The following is a 20,342-nucleotide window of genomic DNA, read 5'->3' as shown; positions in this document are numbered from 1 at the left end:
GCGTATAAACACTAAGTGTTCCGAAGTGAGAGAAGAGTAAAGGCCTTGAGTTGAAGGAGTTATTGGTGCAATTAGAAACTGGAGCCAGCTATTGAAACTTGAAAACGGTGCTTAATGGAGGTGAATTAGAGGACATTATTTTTGAGAGAATGAGAAAATTACAATGTGAAGAAGTAGGAATGTAAAAAGCAGGGCTATGTGTAGAAAATTAATTTGGGTGGCATTGGAGGTTGAGAAATAAGAAGTTACAGGACCAAAATATTTTAGGAAGAGTCTGGGTTAGGGTATCAGGCGTAAGTTCCATCCAGAACTAATTTGAATGTTCCAGAATAATATGCCACCCTCTCAGCTGCAGCAAGCAGTGTTTTCTGATGTTTTTTGAGGGTAAAACCTGCTTTCAAGTGTTTGATTTCCTAAAGTCCAACCTACAAATTACACAGGTCCCATCATTTTCTTGCTGAATATCTTCTAAAAATGATCTGTTTTAAGAAACCATGCTGCATCTCACTTCCCTTTACATTTTTCTTTGTTTTTTTTTCTTCCTTCAGGATTTAAGATAAGTTGTTCTAAGTCAGTGATCTATTATGTTCTATATAATTTTCATCCTTTGCAGCTTCAGATTATATCTCCTTACTCTGTTCCTTGGAAGCAAATTCTCTGAAACTAACCACCAACCACAATAATAACTGCTTGCATTGAAAAAGGATTTCTTGCTACACCAAAAACTTTTCAGGGAGCATCTTCTCTGACCCTTCCAACAACCCAATGAGAAACAGATACCATTTATAGCCCCTTTATACAGACAGGGACAGTAAGCTCCCAAGTGTAAATCCAGAACCTTTGTTCTATGAAAATGTTAGTAATATAATGCTTGCCCTTCTCAGAACCTTCCAAAAGCTTATCATGGCATGCAAGGCTCAGTGTGGTCTAGGTGCTATCGTCTTCATGAGGGGCCAACTGTGTTAGCACTCTCCTCCTTGTTTATAGCCTTTGCTGTAGACGTGCTCACCTCCTTTCCGAGTCACGTACTCGGACCTCATTTAATGCCCTGGTACTTGTTTTTCCCCACTGTTCGTAACACTCTTTCCCAACATATACACCTGCCCACCTTCTATGATTCTGATTTATTCTCAAATGCCTTATCAAAGAGGACTTTCTATGTAAAGTGGCACATGCCATGTTCACTCTCGGTCCTCCTAACTCTCTTATTTTACTTCATGGTATTTACCGTCAATTGAAAATTTATACGTTTGCATATATGTTTATAATCTGTCTCTCCCCACTGGAATTTAGGCTTCACAAAATTTTAGCAATTTTGTATTTTTTTCATTTGTCTCTTTTATTTCCAGGGCTCAGGATGAGGCCTGGAACATGGGAGACACAACATCACCTAAATAATTGTTATTTGAGTGAATGAATGGACCATGGCACTGTATTGCTTGCTATACTATTTCTAATAATTAGATTAACTTCATGGTAGCTACACATTATGCCTGGTTATGAGGAATCAGTTTTGGACTTTTGGTGAACATTTTGTAGCCCCTGTTACCAAGCATTCAGGTACCATCAGTGCTACAGAAAGATGTGAGCCAAGAAGGATGTGAGTGTTTTAATTTATAGTATGTAAGAATTCAGGGAAGGGGCTATTTTAAGATCATGGATGGGACTGCCAGTTTTTCCTAGATTACTTTGCTTTTTAAATAAAATCAGAAAATCTGAGGGCAGTGGGACCTGGAAATTCTCCTGGGTGCTTGTGGATGTCAGTGTGGTCTGGAGTAATAGCATAGGTTAAAAGTCCATCCCCAGTCAACTGGACGATCCAGATTTTGTTGAAGGGATTTTGCTTGTGGGTCACTTATATATCACTGTAGGCAGACTGGACAGAGTACACATCAGTGATTGAAGTGTTTCTGGGTTTTGTGTTTGTTTATTCCATGAGGGACACCGGAGTACTTTCTTTGTATTGTATGTAATTTAATTTTTTTTTAATATCCTCTTTGATTGACTCCAGCTCTAGTCCCGCTCCTTTCCCAAATGTAATCATAAATTCAATTTGGTATGATTCCAAAGTACAGTTGTATAAGGTTCTTAAACATCTAAGCCTCTGTTTCTTTGTTTTGTTTTGGGGGAGAAACAGCTTTTTCACATATAATATTATGTCCCTTCTTTACACTATTAAGTGATTCTAAGAAGGATAGGCTTTTATAAAGTGATTTTTTTTTTCTCTGATGAGATTTAAGTACTTTTGCATATTTGATAACCTGTAATTCTGAGAAGTGTCTTGGTATGAGAATCAGAAAACCTGGGTTCTCTTCATGACTTGAGACTCAATTGAATGCTTGACTTGCTTTACTCCTGACTCTTAGCTCCTTTGTCTGCAGAATCATAAGGCTGGGCTTATTCCACTATGTGGAAACTCCTTTATTGATCCCCAGAAGTTGTTTGAAAATGTTAAAGAGTTAGTAAAACAGGGAGACTAGGCTGTGTGTGTGTGTGTGTGTGTGTGTGTGTGTGTGTGAAGAGATTTGATGGGTTGGGACAGACCACAGGTGTTTCAATGAGGATAGTTCCCTATCTGTTGAATGCATAGAATAGGGCTTAAACTCTTCCACTGTGAAGGAAGGAAGGAAGGAAGGAAGGAAGGAAGGAAGGAAGGAAGGAAGGAAGGGAAAGGAAAGGGAAGGGAAGGGAAGGGAAGGGAAGGGAAGGGAAGGGAAGGGAAGGGAAGGGAAGGGAAAGGGAGGGGAGGGGAGGGGAAGGGAAGGGAAGGGAAGGGAAATAAAGAAAAGAGAAAGAAAGAAAGAAAGAAAGAAAGAAAGAAAGAAAGAAAGAAAGAAAGAAAGAAAGAAAGAAAGAAAGAAAGAAAAAAAGAAAGAGAAAAAGAAAGAAAGAAAGAAAGAAAGAAAGAAAGAAAGAAAGAAAGAAAGAAAGAAAGAAAGAAAGAGAAAAAGAAGGAAGGAAGGAAGAAGGAGGGGGAGGAAGGAAAGAAGGTAGGAAGGAAAGAAGGAAGGAAATAATTGAATAGAGATGAAACCATCTCTAAGACCTTATTGAAGTTCTAACAGTGTAGCATTTTTAGTTCTCCTGAAGGTAACAAGGACCCCCCCCCAAAAAAATGGTGATATTATACTGCAATGATATGCAACAATGAACAAACTATGTTTTCTGACCAGGCTCAGTCATTTCACTTTTGAAGAAACTAAAAAGAAAATAGACAAGATATAACAGGCGAAGGATATACCTCCATCTTAACACTCCAACCCCTGGCTGTCTCCTACAATTTGGGGATGAGAGTTTTCTCTAAGCTTTACTTCTCAGAAGTATGTTGTTGGCTCCTCTGTGAATCAGAGTTCCCCCATACTCCTCCAACTACAGGAATTCTTGAATGTTAGAAAACAAGGCTAGAGATCAGCTAGTCCAGTCCTCTCCAATTACACATGGAGAAGCACCCATTCATTTCTCAGTCACTTAACGGTTAGGATACTGAAGGTAGCAAGAGCTCAGTTATGCACCATCATGTGAGGCTGCAGTTCCTTCCACCTATGGGGGGGGGGGGGACAAAACAAAATAACAAACAAAAAACCTGACAATCTGACCCTAGACCATGACACCCAGAGAACAACTCACACCTCAGGATAATTGGATCATTTAATATCAGGGAATCAAGTCAAGCCCATTGTCACTGCTAAATGTGTAGCTGCTTAGGCTTCCAGAATACATTTTTTTCACAAGTTTCATATGCATGTGCTGATTGAAGGGCTAGGAGGACCGAGTAACATTGGCTTCATTCACAATGAATGAAACATTTACTAAAGTTTGCATATTCCCAGGGCAGGACAGATATAGTGCTTCTTTAGCAAAACAGCGTGTCATGTACGAGAGTAAAGCACTCTGGCAGAAATCACATGTGACAATAAGCAATTGCAGCTCAAATTCTTTTACTGACAAGGATGGTAAAAGAAGTAATATATATACATATGTGTGTGTGTGTGTGTGCACACACACACACACACACACACACACACACATACGTGCCATTTCCTGTCTGACACTCTACACAACCAGGGCGAAAGTCCATCGTGGCCCCTGGTACCATCAATACCTCTGGAGTCTTAGTTTATTACATGCTTGGGCTAAGGGGTCCTTATTCAAACACAAAATTGGCTTGAGGATGAAAACTGGCGGATATTATACAGTGGCGGTTGATTGTGTGAGAGGCAGGTGACCTAAGTTCCGTGTGCTTCACTGGGAAATACCATCTCTTTTTCTCCCCCAGACTATCTTCCTTAGAAAGAGCACAACTCCAGTGCATAAGCTGCTACATCTTTGTGTTAAGCATGCTGGCTTTAGGGACTCACTGCCTGGGTCTGAATCGGGCTCTGTTGCCATGTAGCATTGGGAAAGTCAGTCATCCTCTCTAAGTCTTGATTTCCTCGTCCGTAAGATGTAAATCATACCAGTGCTTAACTCATGGAGTGCCATGAGAATTGAGTGAGCCAATCCTTGTAAAGTGCTCAGCCAGAGTGTGGTATGTTTTCATCATTCAGTCAGTGTTCAGTATTATTATTCATAAACAATTTGGCAAGTAGTTATGAGTGTGTGGTAACGCAGCCTGTGAAGATGTGGCCTCAGCATGAGGATAGATGCCCTGTGCAATGGATCAGAAATGCCTGAGGATTAGGGTCCTATCAGAAGAGAGAGCCCTCAGTAAAGCTGAACAGACATGCCTCCCCTCCTAAATTTATCTTTGTGTAACTAATAAATATGTTATGTTTTCCATTGCCATATTTATACAGAATACATTAATAATGCATAATACATTCTATGTACACATTTGTATGAGTTCTCCCTAAGTAAGCCCCTAAATTCTCTTATATTTATGTCTCTTAATGACTCTTGCCTGACATAAACTCAGGGCGTGGTAGCCCGGAAATTTCCTTGCCCCCTTACCCTCCAAAAAGAAATACAAAAACCAAATGTGGAATTTCTCCAATTATATTTTCTGATAAGACGGGAGAACATTTAAGAGAGGTGGGGTTCAATTCACTCAGCAACATGATTTGAGCCCGTTCTAGATTTCAAGAAGTAGCTGTCATGTTGGAGAGAAACACAAGAGTAAGTATAAATGAACTGTGCTCTCTAGTCGGTGGTATCAGATGGGGAGAGGAGAACCAGGCAAGGTTATACATGGCAGAATATAGAAACAACATAGGAGATGTTCAGTTGAGTCTGAGCTCCGTTCTGCAGAGGGATGTGAGAAAGTTCAGTGAAGGAAGGGATGTTTGAATCCAGCCTTGAAAAGAGAAATGGGCAGAAAGAAGGTTGAAAGGGTAAATACGAACTACTCCTGCCTTTGGAGAGCACAGTCTATATTAACACAGAAAACTGTGAGCATTGACAGTTTCAATACAATATATAGCCAAAATAGAGACCCAGGTATCAGTGTTACCTGACAACTTAAAGTAGCTAAAATTCAAGTTTTAGTTATTTTTATGCTCGAAAGATGAATCTAAAGATATTTCAGAGGCGAAAGTAACCCCTGTATTTGGTGTTCGCTGTATTATAGACCGACGGTCTTATTACCCCCAGCAGAAGCATGTGTGGAAATGTGTTGTTTACTACATTGCCGCCCTTTCCTTTCCGTGATACATAGAGTCACATTGAAATGCATTCTGGGTTCTTACCTCAACTGCCCTGTGTGGCTAGAAAGAAACTTCAGGAACACAATGTGATAATCCCACAAGGAAAAGAAGACAATGGCACCGAAAGACCAGAAAGATGAGCAAGAACTTTTATACCTTATGGACACAAGGGTACCCATCCCTTACATATAAAAAATAACTTTAAAAAAAATTCCAGATCAAAATAAATTGGAAATCCCGTGACCTCTGGCAGAGTGGAAATATCTTTATAGCACGCTGCTGTTCCTGTCCCTAAATCTACTGTTTAACCCCCTTCTCTCTAACTCTGCCAATTAACCTGAGAAGCTCAGGGTATCCAAGAAACAGAGGGAAGCTTGTTCAGCTCAGGATGTACCATAACGTCTCAGCAGCACGTTTAAATGATACGTTTAGGCTGACAGGCAAACGTATTTCACGGCAGAATCCTTAGAAAGCAGGAGACAATTTCCTTCAGGTCCACGTCATCGTTTGATGTAGATTGCCTATTATATTCTTGAGGTATTATGAAAAATGGATTTGGAGATATTTTCTTGACAGTGGGTAGACTAATGGAATCTGGTTACTGTATTTAAAATGTGCAGGGGTTTGTTATAACGTGGTAATAGAAATATCAGTTGCACTGACAGGTTAAAAAAATCTGTCAATGCATGATAATGAAGTTATTTAAATGTCGACTCACTCGCAAACATTTTCCAAACCCTAAATTATCCTCACTGCTTTAACCTCATGCATCCTAAGTTATTAAGGAGCAGTGTCTGCGATGCAGCCAATGCGCCTTTGGCTTTGGAAGCTATTTTTATGCCGCCAAATGCATGAGGAGCAATGAAAGTGGCTGCTCTTAATGATTTTAGGAAAGAAACAAAACACAGAAGCCGCAGCTCCTTGATTTAGAGGTGAATGTTGTTCCACTTTCAGGATATCTCATTGGCACCGATTTGAGTAATGCTCCTATGCTTCCTTGCTTCCTGTCCCCAGGCTTCCCTCTACAGCTCAAGTCTTTGCTTTGTGACCTTGGAAGTATGGCTTGATGGGTCTGGGATAGGGCATGTTACCTCTCTGGGGTCTGAAGGGAGAGGAGGAGGAGGTCAGGTTATTTGGATACTCTCTAAAGCTTTTTGAAGAAGTAGTCTGACTCATTCTTGGTTCATTGAGTGTCCATCAGGCTTCATGCATTCATTCACCTTCCATATGGAGAAGACACCTGATGTGCCAGCACTGTCCTGAGTCCTGGAGATTTGGGGCTGACCAAACATAAGCCCCCTGCCCTTCTGGCACTTCAAGTAGTCTAAGATGCTAGGCAAGCGCTTCTTAATTAACAAGGAGAGGAGCATAGAACATGCTCCCAATGCTAGTCCCATGGTACCCCACACAGCCGATTGACTCTGTTAATAGCAAGACTGCAGCACCCTGGCCAGATTATGCAAGCTTCTTAATTTTGACTCCGTAGAAGTCCAACTGACCACACAAGAGAAGCAAGCTTCCACTGAGTCAGCCGGTCAGTCAAGAACAAATTATGAGTGCCTGATGTGTCCGGGGCACTCCTCTGAAAGCTAGGGAGATAGAAGTGAACAAAACAGACATCTTTTCTACTCTCATGGAGTTTTCATTCTGGTGGGGGAAGATAGAAAATAAAAAAGTAAGTAGAAATCTATCAGATGGGGATAAATACTATGGAGAGAAAATAAAAGAGGCCAGGGAGGATTGAGTGTGCTGGGGGTGTGGGAAGATGCTATTTGATACAGGATGACTGATGTTCCGAGAGAAATGAGGGGCCATTTGGGGAAAGAGCTTTCCAGATACATGGAATAACAAGGCTGGAGTGGGCGAGGGCAGGGGCAGGCAGAGAAGGCAGGGAGATTAAGAGTTAGATATCTATTCTATCACCAACTTGTTAGATAAATAAGTAAATATGGCTTGTCCAAAGGAAGTCTGAAGTTTATTTGTTCAGGAAACCAGGCACTGACTGGTTACTCAGCTACTGAGTTTCTGTGTCCACTTCTGTTTGACTCCAAGTATTTAATCTTTCTCTTAAGCTATGGCATCTTGGTAGTCTTCCTGAGACATTGTCAAATAATTAACAAGTTGACCCACTTACTTTTTCCATTTTTCTAACCTTACTAGGAGCTAGGGTGGATGAAAGACATACCTTCTCTTATCATTGTGAGAGGCTTTTTTAATGTTTTTCTTTTTTTTATTTTTAAAATTATTTTATTTTTATTATTTTTTAATATGAAATTTATTGTCAAATTGGTTTCCATGCAACACCCAGTGCTCATCCCAACAGATGCCCTCCTCAATGCCCATCACCCACTTTCCCCACCCTCCCACCCCCCATCAACCCTCAGTTTATTCTCAGTTTTTAAGAGTGTCTTACGGTTTGGCTCCCTCCCTCTTTAACGTTTTTTTTTCCTTCCCCTCCCCCATGGTCTTCTGTTAAGTTTCTCAGGATCCACATAAGAGTGAAAAAATATGGTATCTGTCTTTCTCTATATGACTTATTTCACTCAGCATAATACCCTCCAGTTCCATCCACACAGCTGCAAATGCAAATGGCATGATTTCATTCTTTCTCATTGCCACATAGTATTCCATTGTGTATATAAACCACAGTTTCTTTATCCATTCATCAGTTGATGGACATTTATCTCTTTCCATAGTTTGGCTATTGTTGAAAGTGCTGCTATAAACATTGGGGTGCAAGTGCCCCTGTGCATCAGCACTCCTGTATCCCTTGGGTAAATCCCTAGCAGTGCTATTGCTGGGTCATAGGGTAGATCTACTTTTAATTTTTTGAGGGACCTCCACACTGTTTTCCAGAGTGGCTGCACCAGTTTGCAGTTTATGCTTTTCTTAAGATCAGTTCTCTCTGGCAGGCCCTCTGTCCTTTTACCTGATAGGAAGAAAAGCCAGGTTTTGGTCTGCACCATGTAACATCAAAGATTTTGAGTTCACATTCCTTTTACAAAGAAATGCTAAGCCAAATTTTGTAAATATGTTTTCTTTTTCTTTTGTGGCTTTTGAGAGAGGCAGTACAGCATGGAGTTAAGTTAGAAGTCATCTTCCAAATTCTCTGGCATTAAGCAGTTTGACTCTACTCCTGGATTCTCCTTATCTGTAACGTGTGATTAGTATCAGTGTCGATCTCATGGGATTCTGCATGTGAAGAGCTTAGATCACATTTTAAGCACCCGATAAACACTCATTTTTGTTCCCTATTAGGTTTCCTAAGCATAATAGTCCATTCAACAGTGGAAATCCTGGAACAGTTATTATGGAAGCAGAGTGTGGGATCTTTCACTTCCAAATTCTAATTCTTACCATTACTCCTCCAATTTGAGGCCCACACAAAGCTATTAGCACACATAACCTTTAAAATATGATAGACTAGATTTGGTTACATTTAAAAATGGTAGGGAGGGCACCTGAGTGGCCCAGTTAGTTGAGCATCCGACTCCAGCTCAGGTCATGATCTCACAGTTTGTGAGTTCGAGCCCTGTGTCGGGCTCTGTGCTAACAGCTCAGAGCCTGGAGCCTGCTTCGGATTCTGTGTCTCCCTCTCTCTCTGCCCCAACCCACCCGCATTCTGTCTCTGTCTCTCTCAAAAATAAATAAACATTAAAAAAAATTGTAGGGGTGCCTGGGTGGCTCAGTTGGTTAAGCGTCCAACTTCAGCTCAGGTCATGATCTCATGGTTAGTGGGTTCCAGCCCCACATCAGACTCTGTGCTGACAGCTCAGAGCCTGGAGCCTGCTTCAGATTCTGTGTCTCCCTCTCTCTCTGCCCCTCCCCAGCTCATGCTCTGTTTCTCTCTGTTTCCAAAAATAAATAAATGCTATTTTTTTAATGGTAGTAACTTCATGAATATTTTCTAAGAAAGCTAAATCTAAATTATTTTTTGTGACTAGGATTCTTCTTGAGGGTTCATGTTATGGGTTTTGGTGAGTCCTGGCTAAAGAATACCAAAAACAATCAAGAAAAAATTAGTGATAAATAAACAAAAGCTGCCATTTAGAGATTGCCTATTACATGCCGATCATTGTGTTCAGCACAATGAATGGATTTTATGGATTAATTTCGTTTACAAATGATTCTGTGCTTATTTATTATCTCATTTGATGGTATCAGATTATAGCACAGGAAATACAATCGCACATTTTATTTTGACCACTTCTGTGGAAACTAGTCATGCTGTGTGTCCTTACCTTCTTTGAGTGTGATGGGACACTACCCTCTGAAAGAGATCATAAGGTCTCTGGGAAGGTAGGTGGGGCCATACACTGAATGTGCTTTCTCCATCCATCAAGGAAACTCATTTCAGCTCTTCGAATATAGTAAACACTTAAATAAAGACATACTTTCAAATGCTCTAAAAGTCACTATTTAAGAGATGTTTGCAAAAAGGTAGTGTAAGGATTAAGGATCAAAAGCAAAACCAATGGCACCTTGATTTAATCACTTGCATATTTACTTTCCTGGAATGCTTATTTTTTTAAGTTTTCAGCTTTTTCTTGCACAGCATAGGTGTTGACAGAAAGCCTGTTTTTCATCTGTATATAAGTCAACCTATAAACAGAACTTGAAAAAAATTGCTTTGAATGTTTTAAAAAATGATACAAGTTGAGAAGTCAAGGCTGTTTCTATTGCATCTTAAATACATCTCTGCGTGTTATATTTTTTTAACATTACTTTTTTTTTTTTTGGCCTTGACAGCAGCAGTCACTTTTTAAAACTTTATTATTATTTTTTAATATAATTTATTGTCAAATTGGCTAACATACAGTGTGTACAGCATGCTCTTGGTTTTTGGGGTTGATCCCGTGGTTCATTGCTTACATACAACACCCAGTGCTCATCCCAACAAGTGCCCTCCTCAATGCCCATCCCCCATTTTCCCCTCTCCCCGACCCCTCCATCAACCCTCAGTTTGTTCTCTCTACTTATGAGTCTCTTATGGTTTGCCTCCCTCCCTCTCTGTACCTTTTTTTCCCCGCTCCCCTTCCCCCATGGTCTTCTGTTAAATTTCTCAAGTTCCACATATGAGTGAAAACATATGATACCTGTTTTTCTCTGACTGACTTATTTCACTCAGCATAATACCTTCCAGTTCCATCCACACAGCTGCAAATGGTGTGATTTCATTCTTTCTCATTCCCAAGTATTATTCCGTTGTATATATAAACCACATCTTCTTTATCCATTCTTCAGTTGATGGACATTTAGGCTCTTTCTATAATTTGGATATTGTAACAGCAATCACTTTATTATTAGCATAGGCTGGCACTTTTCTCTGAAGATTTGATTTGTTTAAATATTTTTATTGTTCTCCTTTTCTTATAAAACCAAGATTCATAATCTTTTGCTTTTTATTTTTTGCCTTTGATATGCTTTTCCAAAGCATGTTGCTCAGAACACTAATTTAATTAGCTATCTTTCAAGAAGGAATCTTGTAATCAAATATGTTTGGAAAATGCTTCATGGAATATGCATTTAAGAGGTTCACAGTATATATTAAACTAGAAAAATAGATACATGTGTGTGAGAATAATAAAATTTATATGTTCTGAAGCAAAGGAACATTAAATTTTGCCTAATAAAGCATTTCCTATTTTTTTTTTTTTTTGATCTTGGATAACACTCCTCTCCCTCATAGCTAGGAATGATACTTAAAATATTTACCAGCCAGTATATTGGCTCACCAGCCAGCCTGCTGCTCAACTGTCTGTCTCTCATCCGTTCTTTCAGAGCCCAGGTCCCTAGGGGGCTGCAGTCCCCACTGTTGACCATGTTAGGATAACTGTAAGCATCTGTTAGCTACGAAGGAGAGTTTGCAAATGGGCACTAGGAATTGCTTTCCAGGGTGCAGTGCCTTCTCCAAGGTCACTGTCTCCTCCACCAGGGCTCAGTCTGATTGGCATGAGCACTAACCAATCAGAGCAGGTGCTCATCTTAGCGCTGAGCAAGTTTCTTGAGGACCTCTGCTGTGCCAGCTTTCAATCTTTTGGTTGCTGGACTGTGAGGAAATCTAGGAGGCCTCCAAGGGAGAGTCCATGTGGTAAGGCTGTCAGAAGTGCTACTCAGAGAACTTAGTGCAGTAACTATTTACTAATTGGTTTGGAAATAGTAAAGATTTTTATTTATGTACCCTTGAACCAATCTATCCTGGCTGATTGTTAGTTTTACCCAGGACACATGTAACACTCCATCTAATTCTAGTTCTGTGGGACAACCTTGAACACTTGCTAGTATGTCCTGTTTTGTGGGTGTAGAAATGCATCATTTTTTTCCCCTCTCTCCATCTATCAGTTATTATGATGTCATAATGCCTAAACATGCAGCTCTGCTGAAATTGAGAATTAACAAATTTTTATTCAGTTTCTGAGCTTTGAAAAATCAAGGGGCAAGAGATGGCATTAAACAGTAATGGCAGATACCTTGAAGGATCTGTACTGCTGATGTTATAATAAAAAGAAAATATCCAATAACATACTGTAAACTCTCTGAAAAAAAGTTACCAATGTTTATGTAAGCTAGTAACTCTATTATTGTCATTACATTGAGATTCAGCTAAACACACACACAGACACACACACACACACACACACACACACACACACGAGTGAGTCCATGTAGTGTCCTTAAGGGATCATCCTCATTTGCCCTGTAAAGTATACTTTTTGAATGTAAACATATTCATTGACTATCTTAAGGGTTGAGTTGGTAAAAATGATGAGAAACTCATTATTGCCCCTCTATAGATTTGTTCCTACTTCTCTGGCCTCCATTTCCATTATCCCACCAGTAAAACTGAACCATTCTCTCATCTCCAACATTGTCCTACTGATGTCCACCTATGGCTAGGCAGCACCTGTCAGTGTAGCACACCCTGTCCCCCTGGCATAGCCACCCCCATGATAGATTTTGCATCTATTTGTTTGTTCTTGTGAGTATTGTTCAAAATAATGATTAGAAGAAGTAATCTGAAGAAAGGAGCTAGAGAAAGGCTAGTGAAATTTTAGAGACAAGAAAGTCGTAAGAAAGAGATGACGTTGATCTAGTAAGGCCTGGTTAGGATTGGGGGGGGGGGGGGTGGATACACCAAACACCAAGATTGGGCAAGTGGAGAAAGCAGTCTTAGAAGTTTTTGAGAGAGCTGGAGGAAATTTCATATCAGCGTGAGTTTGAAGGGAAAAAGATGAATATGGAAGGAAGATCTAAAGAAGTGTGCTGTAGTTCATGGATAAGATCTGTGAAAGCTTTGATTGCTCTTCAAATATTCTTGGCTATCAAGCCAATGTTTGTTTGAATGGGCTAGAGAACAGGCTGGTCCAGAAGAAAGCCAGTTATTTATTTGGGTAACACAAGGTGCCTTCTAGTTCATCATGCTCTGATTACTTCCCTTTCCTAAAGCTCTACCCATTTTCCATTTTCAAGTGCATTAGTTCTTCCAAGAAACTTTACATAATACCCGAATCTTCACTGATTTGGAGCTTCATCTAAACTCTGTAAAGTGTTGACTATTAGAGAATTGTATTTAATTATTATATAATACTTATAATATAAAGTATATAGTTTGTTATATAATAATATAGCTATAATGTTTATTTATAGATAATTATTAGATAGGTATGACAGATAATTATAGATATACATTATAATGTTTCTATGATATTTGTAGATATTTTATTATATAAAACATTATGATTTATATTATGAATTATAAATATTATATAATAAATTATATAAGATTATAGATAATATTTATATTAAAATATAGTATATAGTTATATACATGCATTTATATTTGTATATATATATATATATATATATACATATATATAGTTTATATGTGTATAAATTTTAGGGATAAAATGCCCTGGATCCCCAGCCAGAATAAATTGTTAATTCCTTAATTCCAAGATCATGTATACAGCTTTCTTGCTCCAGTGCCTGGTCCAGGGTGGGTTCTTAATATGTGATGATGCGGCTGTTAACACAAACGCCTTCTATGTAGTCTTCATGACCTGTAGAGATTTGTATCTTCTATTAATATCAAAGATTAATTAAAATAGTTACATTTCTATGTGTCCAATTACACCAACTTTATTTTCTAAGCCTTGTTAATTCTTTTTTAAAAAATGTTTATTTATGTATTTTGAGAGGGAAAGAGAGCGTGCACGAGCAGGGGAGGGGCAGAAAGAGAGGAAGAGAGAGAATTCTAAGGAGGCTCCATGCTGTCAGGAGCTTGATCTCACAAACAGTGAGATCATAACCTGAGCTGAAATGAAGAGTCGGATGCTCAACTGACTAAGGCACCCAGGCACCCCTAAGCCTTGTTAATTCTTGTCTGTAACATTGAAGTTAATACATGATAACCTTATATTTCTGCCTCTCAAATAAAGTTGTTAGATTTTGAGAATGGGGCAATGTATTGCACCCTGGTACATAGCACAGGTTTGGTACATTTTAGTTCTACAAATGTGAATGAATGAATGAATGAATGAATGAATGAATTGGAAATCTCCTATATGTAAAAAGAAGGCAAAGAGGAAATTACGTTTCCTTCATTTTAAACAAAGAAACAAACAAACTGTGGTTTAATAGAAGTAATGCGGGACTTAGGGCCAGAACACCTGGATTCAAATACTAGCTGGCAATTTGTCAGCTGTTTTCTTTGAATAGGTCACTTAAATTCTGTCAACCTCTTACTTGAAATAGAGATAATATTCCCTCCTGTACGCGGTTGTAATGATCTAATAAGATTACAATTCTGAAATATGTAATAAACTTTGATAGAGAAGGTGATTAAAGCCTATTGATTCAGTCAGAATTAATAAGTTATTGACCAAGGGCTAGATAAAGATGAGAGAATCTCCAAAATAGATAGGGTCAGTGCCAAGAAGTAATGTCCTCCCAGCTGAAGGTTGCTTAACAGCAGAAAAGGCCACCAAATAAGATTGTGAAATTTCACTTATTATTAAGATGTTTTCTTACTCTTAAATAACAAGAAAAGACTGAATGACCTTTGAAGGGACTGATCCACCATATATTCTATGACTCATGAAAGGAAACACGATTTGTAGATAAATCATGAGAACCTGCTTTTCCACGGTGCCAGACATAAAGCAAAAGTTTGAAAATGTCAAATCTGCCAAAACTCTTCATTTATGTGGTCAATTCAAGAGACACTCTCATCTCTTAATCTTTAAAAACCAACCACATATTATATGCAGAGTACGTACATTAAGGAGCAGTAAAGAGATGGAGTTTTAATTTTTACCAATTCAATTTAAATGCAAATGTTAACCACTCACATGATGCCACTGTGTACATAATTAAGCATCATTATATACTACATGAATCATCTAGAAACCTCCTGAGAGCCATTCTACTATGTAAAACATGCATTATACTGACAAGCGGCCAAGTGACGTATACTTCTGTCCTCATTAATGCTCCTTTTGAATTATAGGTCAACTGATTATGGAACAACCTATGAGAAGCTGAATGATAAAGTTGGGTTGAAAACAATTTTAAGCTATCTCTACGTGTGTCCTACCAACAAGCGTAAGGTAAGATATGTATATTCGGTGCACTGTTTCTTCATGACGTGACTTGTATCTTGGTTGGCTAGCCTCTCTAGCTAGCTAAAAATCCATGATTTTACCATTAATCTGGGAGGAGAGGTGTAAAGATGAGTTGATGGATGTTAAGGGGGTAAAATGTCTGACTTCTCATAATTCCCAGAGCAACAGCTGTGAACGTAGGAGGGTGAGAGGTAGGCATATCATTACCATTTCTGAAAGGCAGCTCCAAGGAATCCTTGAGTGGATACTGCTGACTCTCTTGCAAGAGCTCCGACCAGTCACGAGAATCAGAAGCAGCCTTGACAAGATAGAAAAAGAGGTGGGGGTCTCCCTTTGAAGTGCCCCTGTTTTCCCCTGACGTGAGTAAATTACATAGAATTGAAGTGAATGGGTCCTCTGGTAGCAGGTTGGGCATTTAATTTCTAAAGTGTGTTCAGCCTGCATACAAATGTCAGAATGGAGGCCCTGCTGGAAGGAACCATGGAGATTGTCATAAACTGCACCCTAATTTTCTAGATGAGAAAAATTAAGGTTCAGTGCAAGGTAATGCTTTGCCCCATTGCAGAGTTATGGGTGCAACAGGAACTAGAATTCAGGTTTCTTGGTTGTCAGCCGTACTGTTGCCTCTGCATTTTGCTGCTCCTAGTGAGAGGGTTTATCTGCTTTTCCGAAAGAGACGTGACTTTCTCGAAGAAGAAAACATTTGCTTCTAAATGATAAAGACTTATTTGTCTCAGGAGGAGAGAGCGGCACCACATCCCTTCTTTGGTGTTTGTAAACTTGCATTGTCAGATTCTGAATTCTGACATACGGTTTCTAAGTGTTGTGCGAACTGCATGAAATAACAGTATCCATCCGGAAATAGAAAATTGTTGTCCATTAATATGTCATAAGCCATATTTTTTTTTATGATGGTAGCACTGATAGCCAGGTTCTCGCTTTAGATATGTCAATAGTTAAGTGTTAGTGACCTGGGCTAGGTTCTGCGTTCTGTTATCTGAACTATGGGAGGTAGATGAGAACATCTCTCAACCATCATTCCTCAACCCTGGCTGCATATCCAAAGCACTAGTCGATTCCCAAATGTGCAAGCCCTGGTCTTACCCCCATTGCTCTGGATTAGGGCCCAGGTAACTGTACTTTGAGCAAGCTCCCTGGATGCTTCTGGTATGTATCTAGGATTGAGAACCAGTTTTGTCAAGTGTAACATTCCCTCTGGCCCTAAGCATTTCAAGTGCTTCAGTAGAAGCAGTGTAAATAGACTCTGGCGTCATCTGGCTTGAATGCAAACCCAGCTAAACCAGTTAACAAGTGTATAAACTATGGTGATTTACTTAATGTCTCCAAGCAGTGTCATAGAATTTAAAACAGGGGTAATTACAATTCCTGCCTCATATGAATAGTGGTAACTATCATATGAAATGAGGCATTTCAGGTGTTTAGGACAGAACAGTTAAGGCTCTTATCAATGTCTTCTCTTTATTATTTGTTTCTCATCTGCCTCTTCCTCCTCCTTCATATAATTATTAGAAGTCATAGTAGTGACTATCCTCCCTAAATAGAAATGTTCAGTAGACCTTTCTGTAATGATAGCAATGTGCCTTTAATCTGTCCACCACCTGAGACATTAACCACTTGTGGCTATTGAGTATTTGAAATATAGCTGGTGTGACTGAAGAACTGGGTTTTAAATCTAATTTCCCTTTAACTTAAATGTAAAAAACCACCTGTGGCTGATGGCCCCAATGCTGAACAGCATAGCTCAGTAATGTCAACGTCACGGATGTAGAGGTGTATGTTGAACATTCCTTCTTCCCCTCACTGGCCAATTACTGGTCCATCATCAGCAATTACATCCAAACAATTTGACCTACTGTATACAGTCCTAAAGTGAGCAACTGAACTTATATCCTTTAGTTTTATAATGAGATTTAGTTGTTGGTTAGCTTTGAATCAATTCTTATATCCCCTATTGATTTTTCCTCCACTTTCACGTTTTTAATTAATTTCATTTAAGAGTCAACAATCTGTGGGCATCACAGGATACAAAGAGAAATAAATCACTCTTCCACCCTCAAAGGTCCTGTATTCTAGTAATAAATGGAATGTGACTTTCTGTCATTGAAAGTTCCTTTGACTCTGTTTCCACCTAACAGATGACTTTGGGTGTGACATTTACATGTTCCCCTTTGCAAAGTGATAGATGCAAAAACAAAGGAATTTATAGCTGAAAGAGACCTCAAAATTGTTTTCAGAATTGTTCTAATCTAGTGATACGTCCCTGTTTTACTGATGCTGTTAGAGAGGCATATTATTAAAAAAAAAAAAAAAAAAAAAGATGCCAACTACTGAGTGTGAACATAGGATTTTCTGTAGCAGCAGAGCAAGTGGCTCCAACATTGTCGGCAGGAGCAGAGCTTGAAAAAGGAGCCTCTCAAGCCCAGGTGTGGCTCCTAAGGTGGGAAGGGAAGCTTAGAGGGAACACAGCCAGGAGCCCTGCCCTCCGATCCACTCACGTCCCTCAGTGTGCAGCATCAGCCGCTGCACACTTAGTCTGTTGTTATCTGCAAGAATGTGAAAAGTCACCGGCCATGGCATTTAGCTAAAATTAAAACTTGGCAGACCCTATTTCCAGAGAAAGAGAAGTCATTGTCCGTGACTGAGAGAACAGCTTTCTCCGGGCCTCTTACCTTCTAGAAGCAGAGGCGGGCCTGCACTGTTTCATTCACACCATTTAAGGGTGAACCTGAGCCGAAGGATCTTTTCCTGTACAGATAAATGAGGCCTTCAGGGTCACTTTCTGAGACGCTGATAGATTTAAGAAATATTGGAGGACGATGAAGGTCTTTACAATGGTGCAGAAATCAATAATGTTGACATAGCAGTATATTTGTGTACAGTTTCTCTACTTATGAGGTGAATTTATCACCATGAAATATGTATTCCCCCCCCCCACCAAAAGGGACATACTCCAACCAAAGACATAGTACCTGCACAACATTTTAAAGTGTGAATGTATTTCCCCCAATCAATGAGAGTTTACATTTTTTTAAAAAGGTGAAGAAAGAAGAAGAAATAAAGAAATATCAGACTCAATTAATTATGCAGGACAAAAGCATTCAAGTTCGCTCCAATTCTCCTCGGACTTCTGCGTCCTCCAGTATAAAGGCAGACTCCTTTGTAGGGTTGTATTAATTCTTTTCCGTCTCTAGGGTGCCATCGAGCAAGTTAACATCTTTTGTACCAGATATGTCTCTCTGCTTTTCACATCAGTGGGAACAATTGGAATAAAACCGACATCAGGGTAACTGCCTTGCATTCCCAGAAACCTGTTTTTGCCTTCACATCCTTATTGCTATTTTTAGCTGCTTGGGAGGACGAGCACAGTTCTTCAATCAACGTGGCTCCAACAGCGGGCATGACACCCTCGCTTTGCAGACAGCTTGTTAGGGGCATTCCTGGGATCAGAGTCCAGAACAAAACAGGCCCTTATTTACAGTTTAAATTAATGATCATCCATTGGCTGTTTCTCTGCAAGCCTGCTGTAAATGACAGCAGCTTTCCTTGGATACGTCTGTTACAGTAAAAACTGTAATCTCATCATAGGGCAGTCTAGGAAATCTTGACTAAGAGACCTAGAAAGCCTGCTCCCAGGTATTGTCCTAACTCATGCATACCCTCTTTCAAAGGAGCCCTGCACCTAGTAGATGAAATAGGCCCAGAAGAATAAGGATAAGTGGATCCTGGTGCCGGAGGAGAGGCAGGCTAGCTGTCTATCACCATGTCTCCAGAGGAGAGCGCTCCCCAACCCAGCCCATGATAAATCCCAAGGCTTGTTGGTGTCGGCAACGGTTTATTGGCTACATACATGTAATCATCTATGGGAAAGGATGATTTAACATGCACCTGAAATGAGCAGCTAGGATGTGGAGGGTGATGGAAAGAACTAATACAAATGTAACAAAGAAAAAACAAAATCGATGCTGAAATCTTAGTCTCAATCTTAAATTCTCACTGAGTTTATTGGTATTCTGCCTAAAAAGAAAACTTCTTTAAACTCTGTGTGTGTCTATCAGCAATACCTTTCCCATCACCCCCAACCAGCCTTAGCTGCTCTCCTTTCATGAGGTGTTGTATAACATCTTCGAGGATTAAAGAATACAAAATCCCAAGTGGAATTCATTGAGAGGAAAAATAAGAAAAAAAGGTGTTTGGTTTTGTTTTTTAACCTGGAACATACAGTTCATTCTATTGTTATATCCTTGTCCTCTCCATGCACTTTGTTCTCAGCAAAGAAGAAACCTAGAGAGTATTTGCTCTTTATATTTCCCGTGCCCCCCCACACCCCAGTTTCTTCTCCTTTCTGTGTTATCACCACTTAATTAATACTATTCCTGCTGAGAGAGCCTTCCAAGACTTTCATCCTATAAATAGGACCCCAGCTCCTCAGACGCATTGATCATTTTTGCGGGTCTCTTGGTATATGGCAGCATTAAACACTGTTTGCATTTTCTCCAGATGTTAGGTTTTAATTACCTTACTGTACGTGGCACTTTCTAAATAAGCGTTTGGTTATTGACTCCTTGTCTTTTCTCTTTATACCCAGGGCATGCTTAATTCCTCTTGACATTTCCTTGGGAGGGGTGTGTGTGTGTTATGGATATAGATAGGTATAGACATAGACATAGACATAGACATAGACATAGACATAGATATAGATATAGATACAGATGTCATGCATGTGACTTCTGGGGACAGAGAAAAGATGCAGTTGATAATATCTGCCAGCTTCTCTTAGGAAAAAATATGGAATCATTGAATCAGAGCCTAAAAGTTGTTAGAGGTATTCAGATTCTGCTTTCTCATTTAACAGATATGGATACTGAGTCCCTAGAATTTAGTGACTTGCCTGAGGTCACATGCAACTCAAATGAGAATCTAAGATCATTAATTAGACCTTTAAGGTAAATGTCAAATATCCTCTGTTCCACAAAATCTAATCAATTCCATTAAAGAAATGTTCTCACTCCTTTTTTTTCTTTCCTTTTTTTTTTTTCTTTTCCAGGCATCTGCTTCT

General features: G+C 39.4%; 1 protein-coding gene across 5 annotated transcripts in view; it reads left to right on the top strand.

The window, feature by feature from the left end:
• The window catches only part of SORCS1 (sortilin related VPS10 domain containing receptor 1), a 548,833-nt gene that overhangs the window by 254,375 nt on the left and 274,116 nt on the right, over window positions 1-20,342 (top strand). For all 5 annotated transcript variants that reach the window (XM_058697716.1, XM_058697713.1, XM_058697717.1 and 2 more), the window contains exon 3: window positions 15,151-15,250. In XM_058697716.1, the coding sequence (XP_058553699.1) occupies window positions 15,151-15,250 (100 nt within the window). The remainder of the gene's footprint in view (window positions 1-15,150; window positions 15,251-20,342) is intronic.

The sequence above is a fragment of the Neofelis nebulosa genome, chromosome 13 (genome assembly GCF_028018385.1).
Source record: "Neofelis nebulosa isolate mNeoNeb1 chromosome 13, mNeoNeb1.pri, whole genome shotgun sequence".
Classification (NCBI taxonomy): Eukaryota; Metazoa; Chordata; class Mammalia; order Carnivora; family Felidae; genus Neofelis; species Neofelis nebulosa.
Note: the sequence above shows the minus strand (reverse complement) of the source record. Positions and strands in the feature narration are given on the sequence as shown.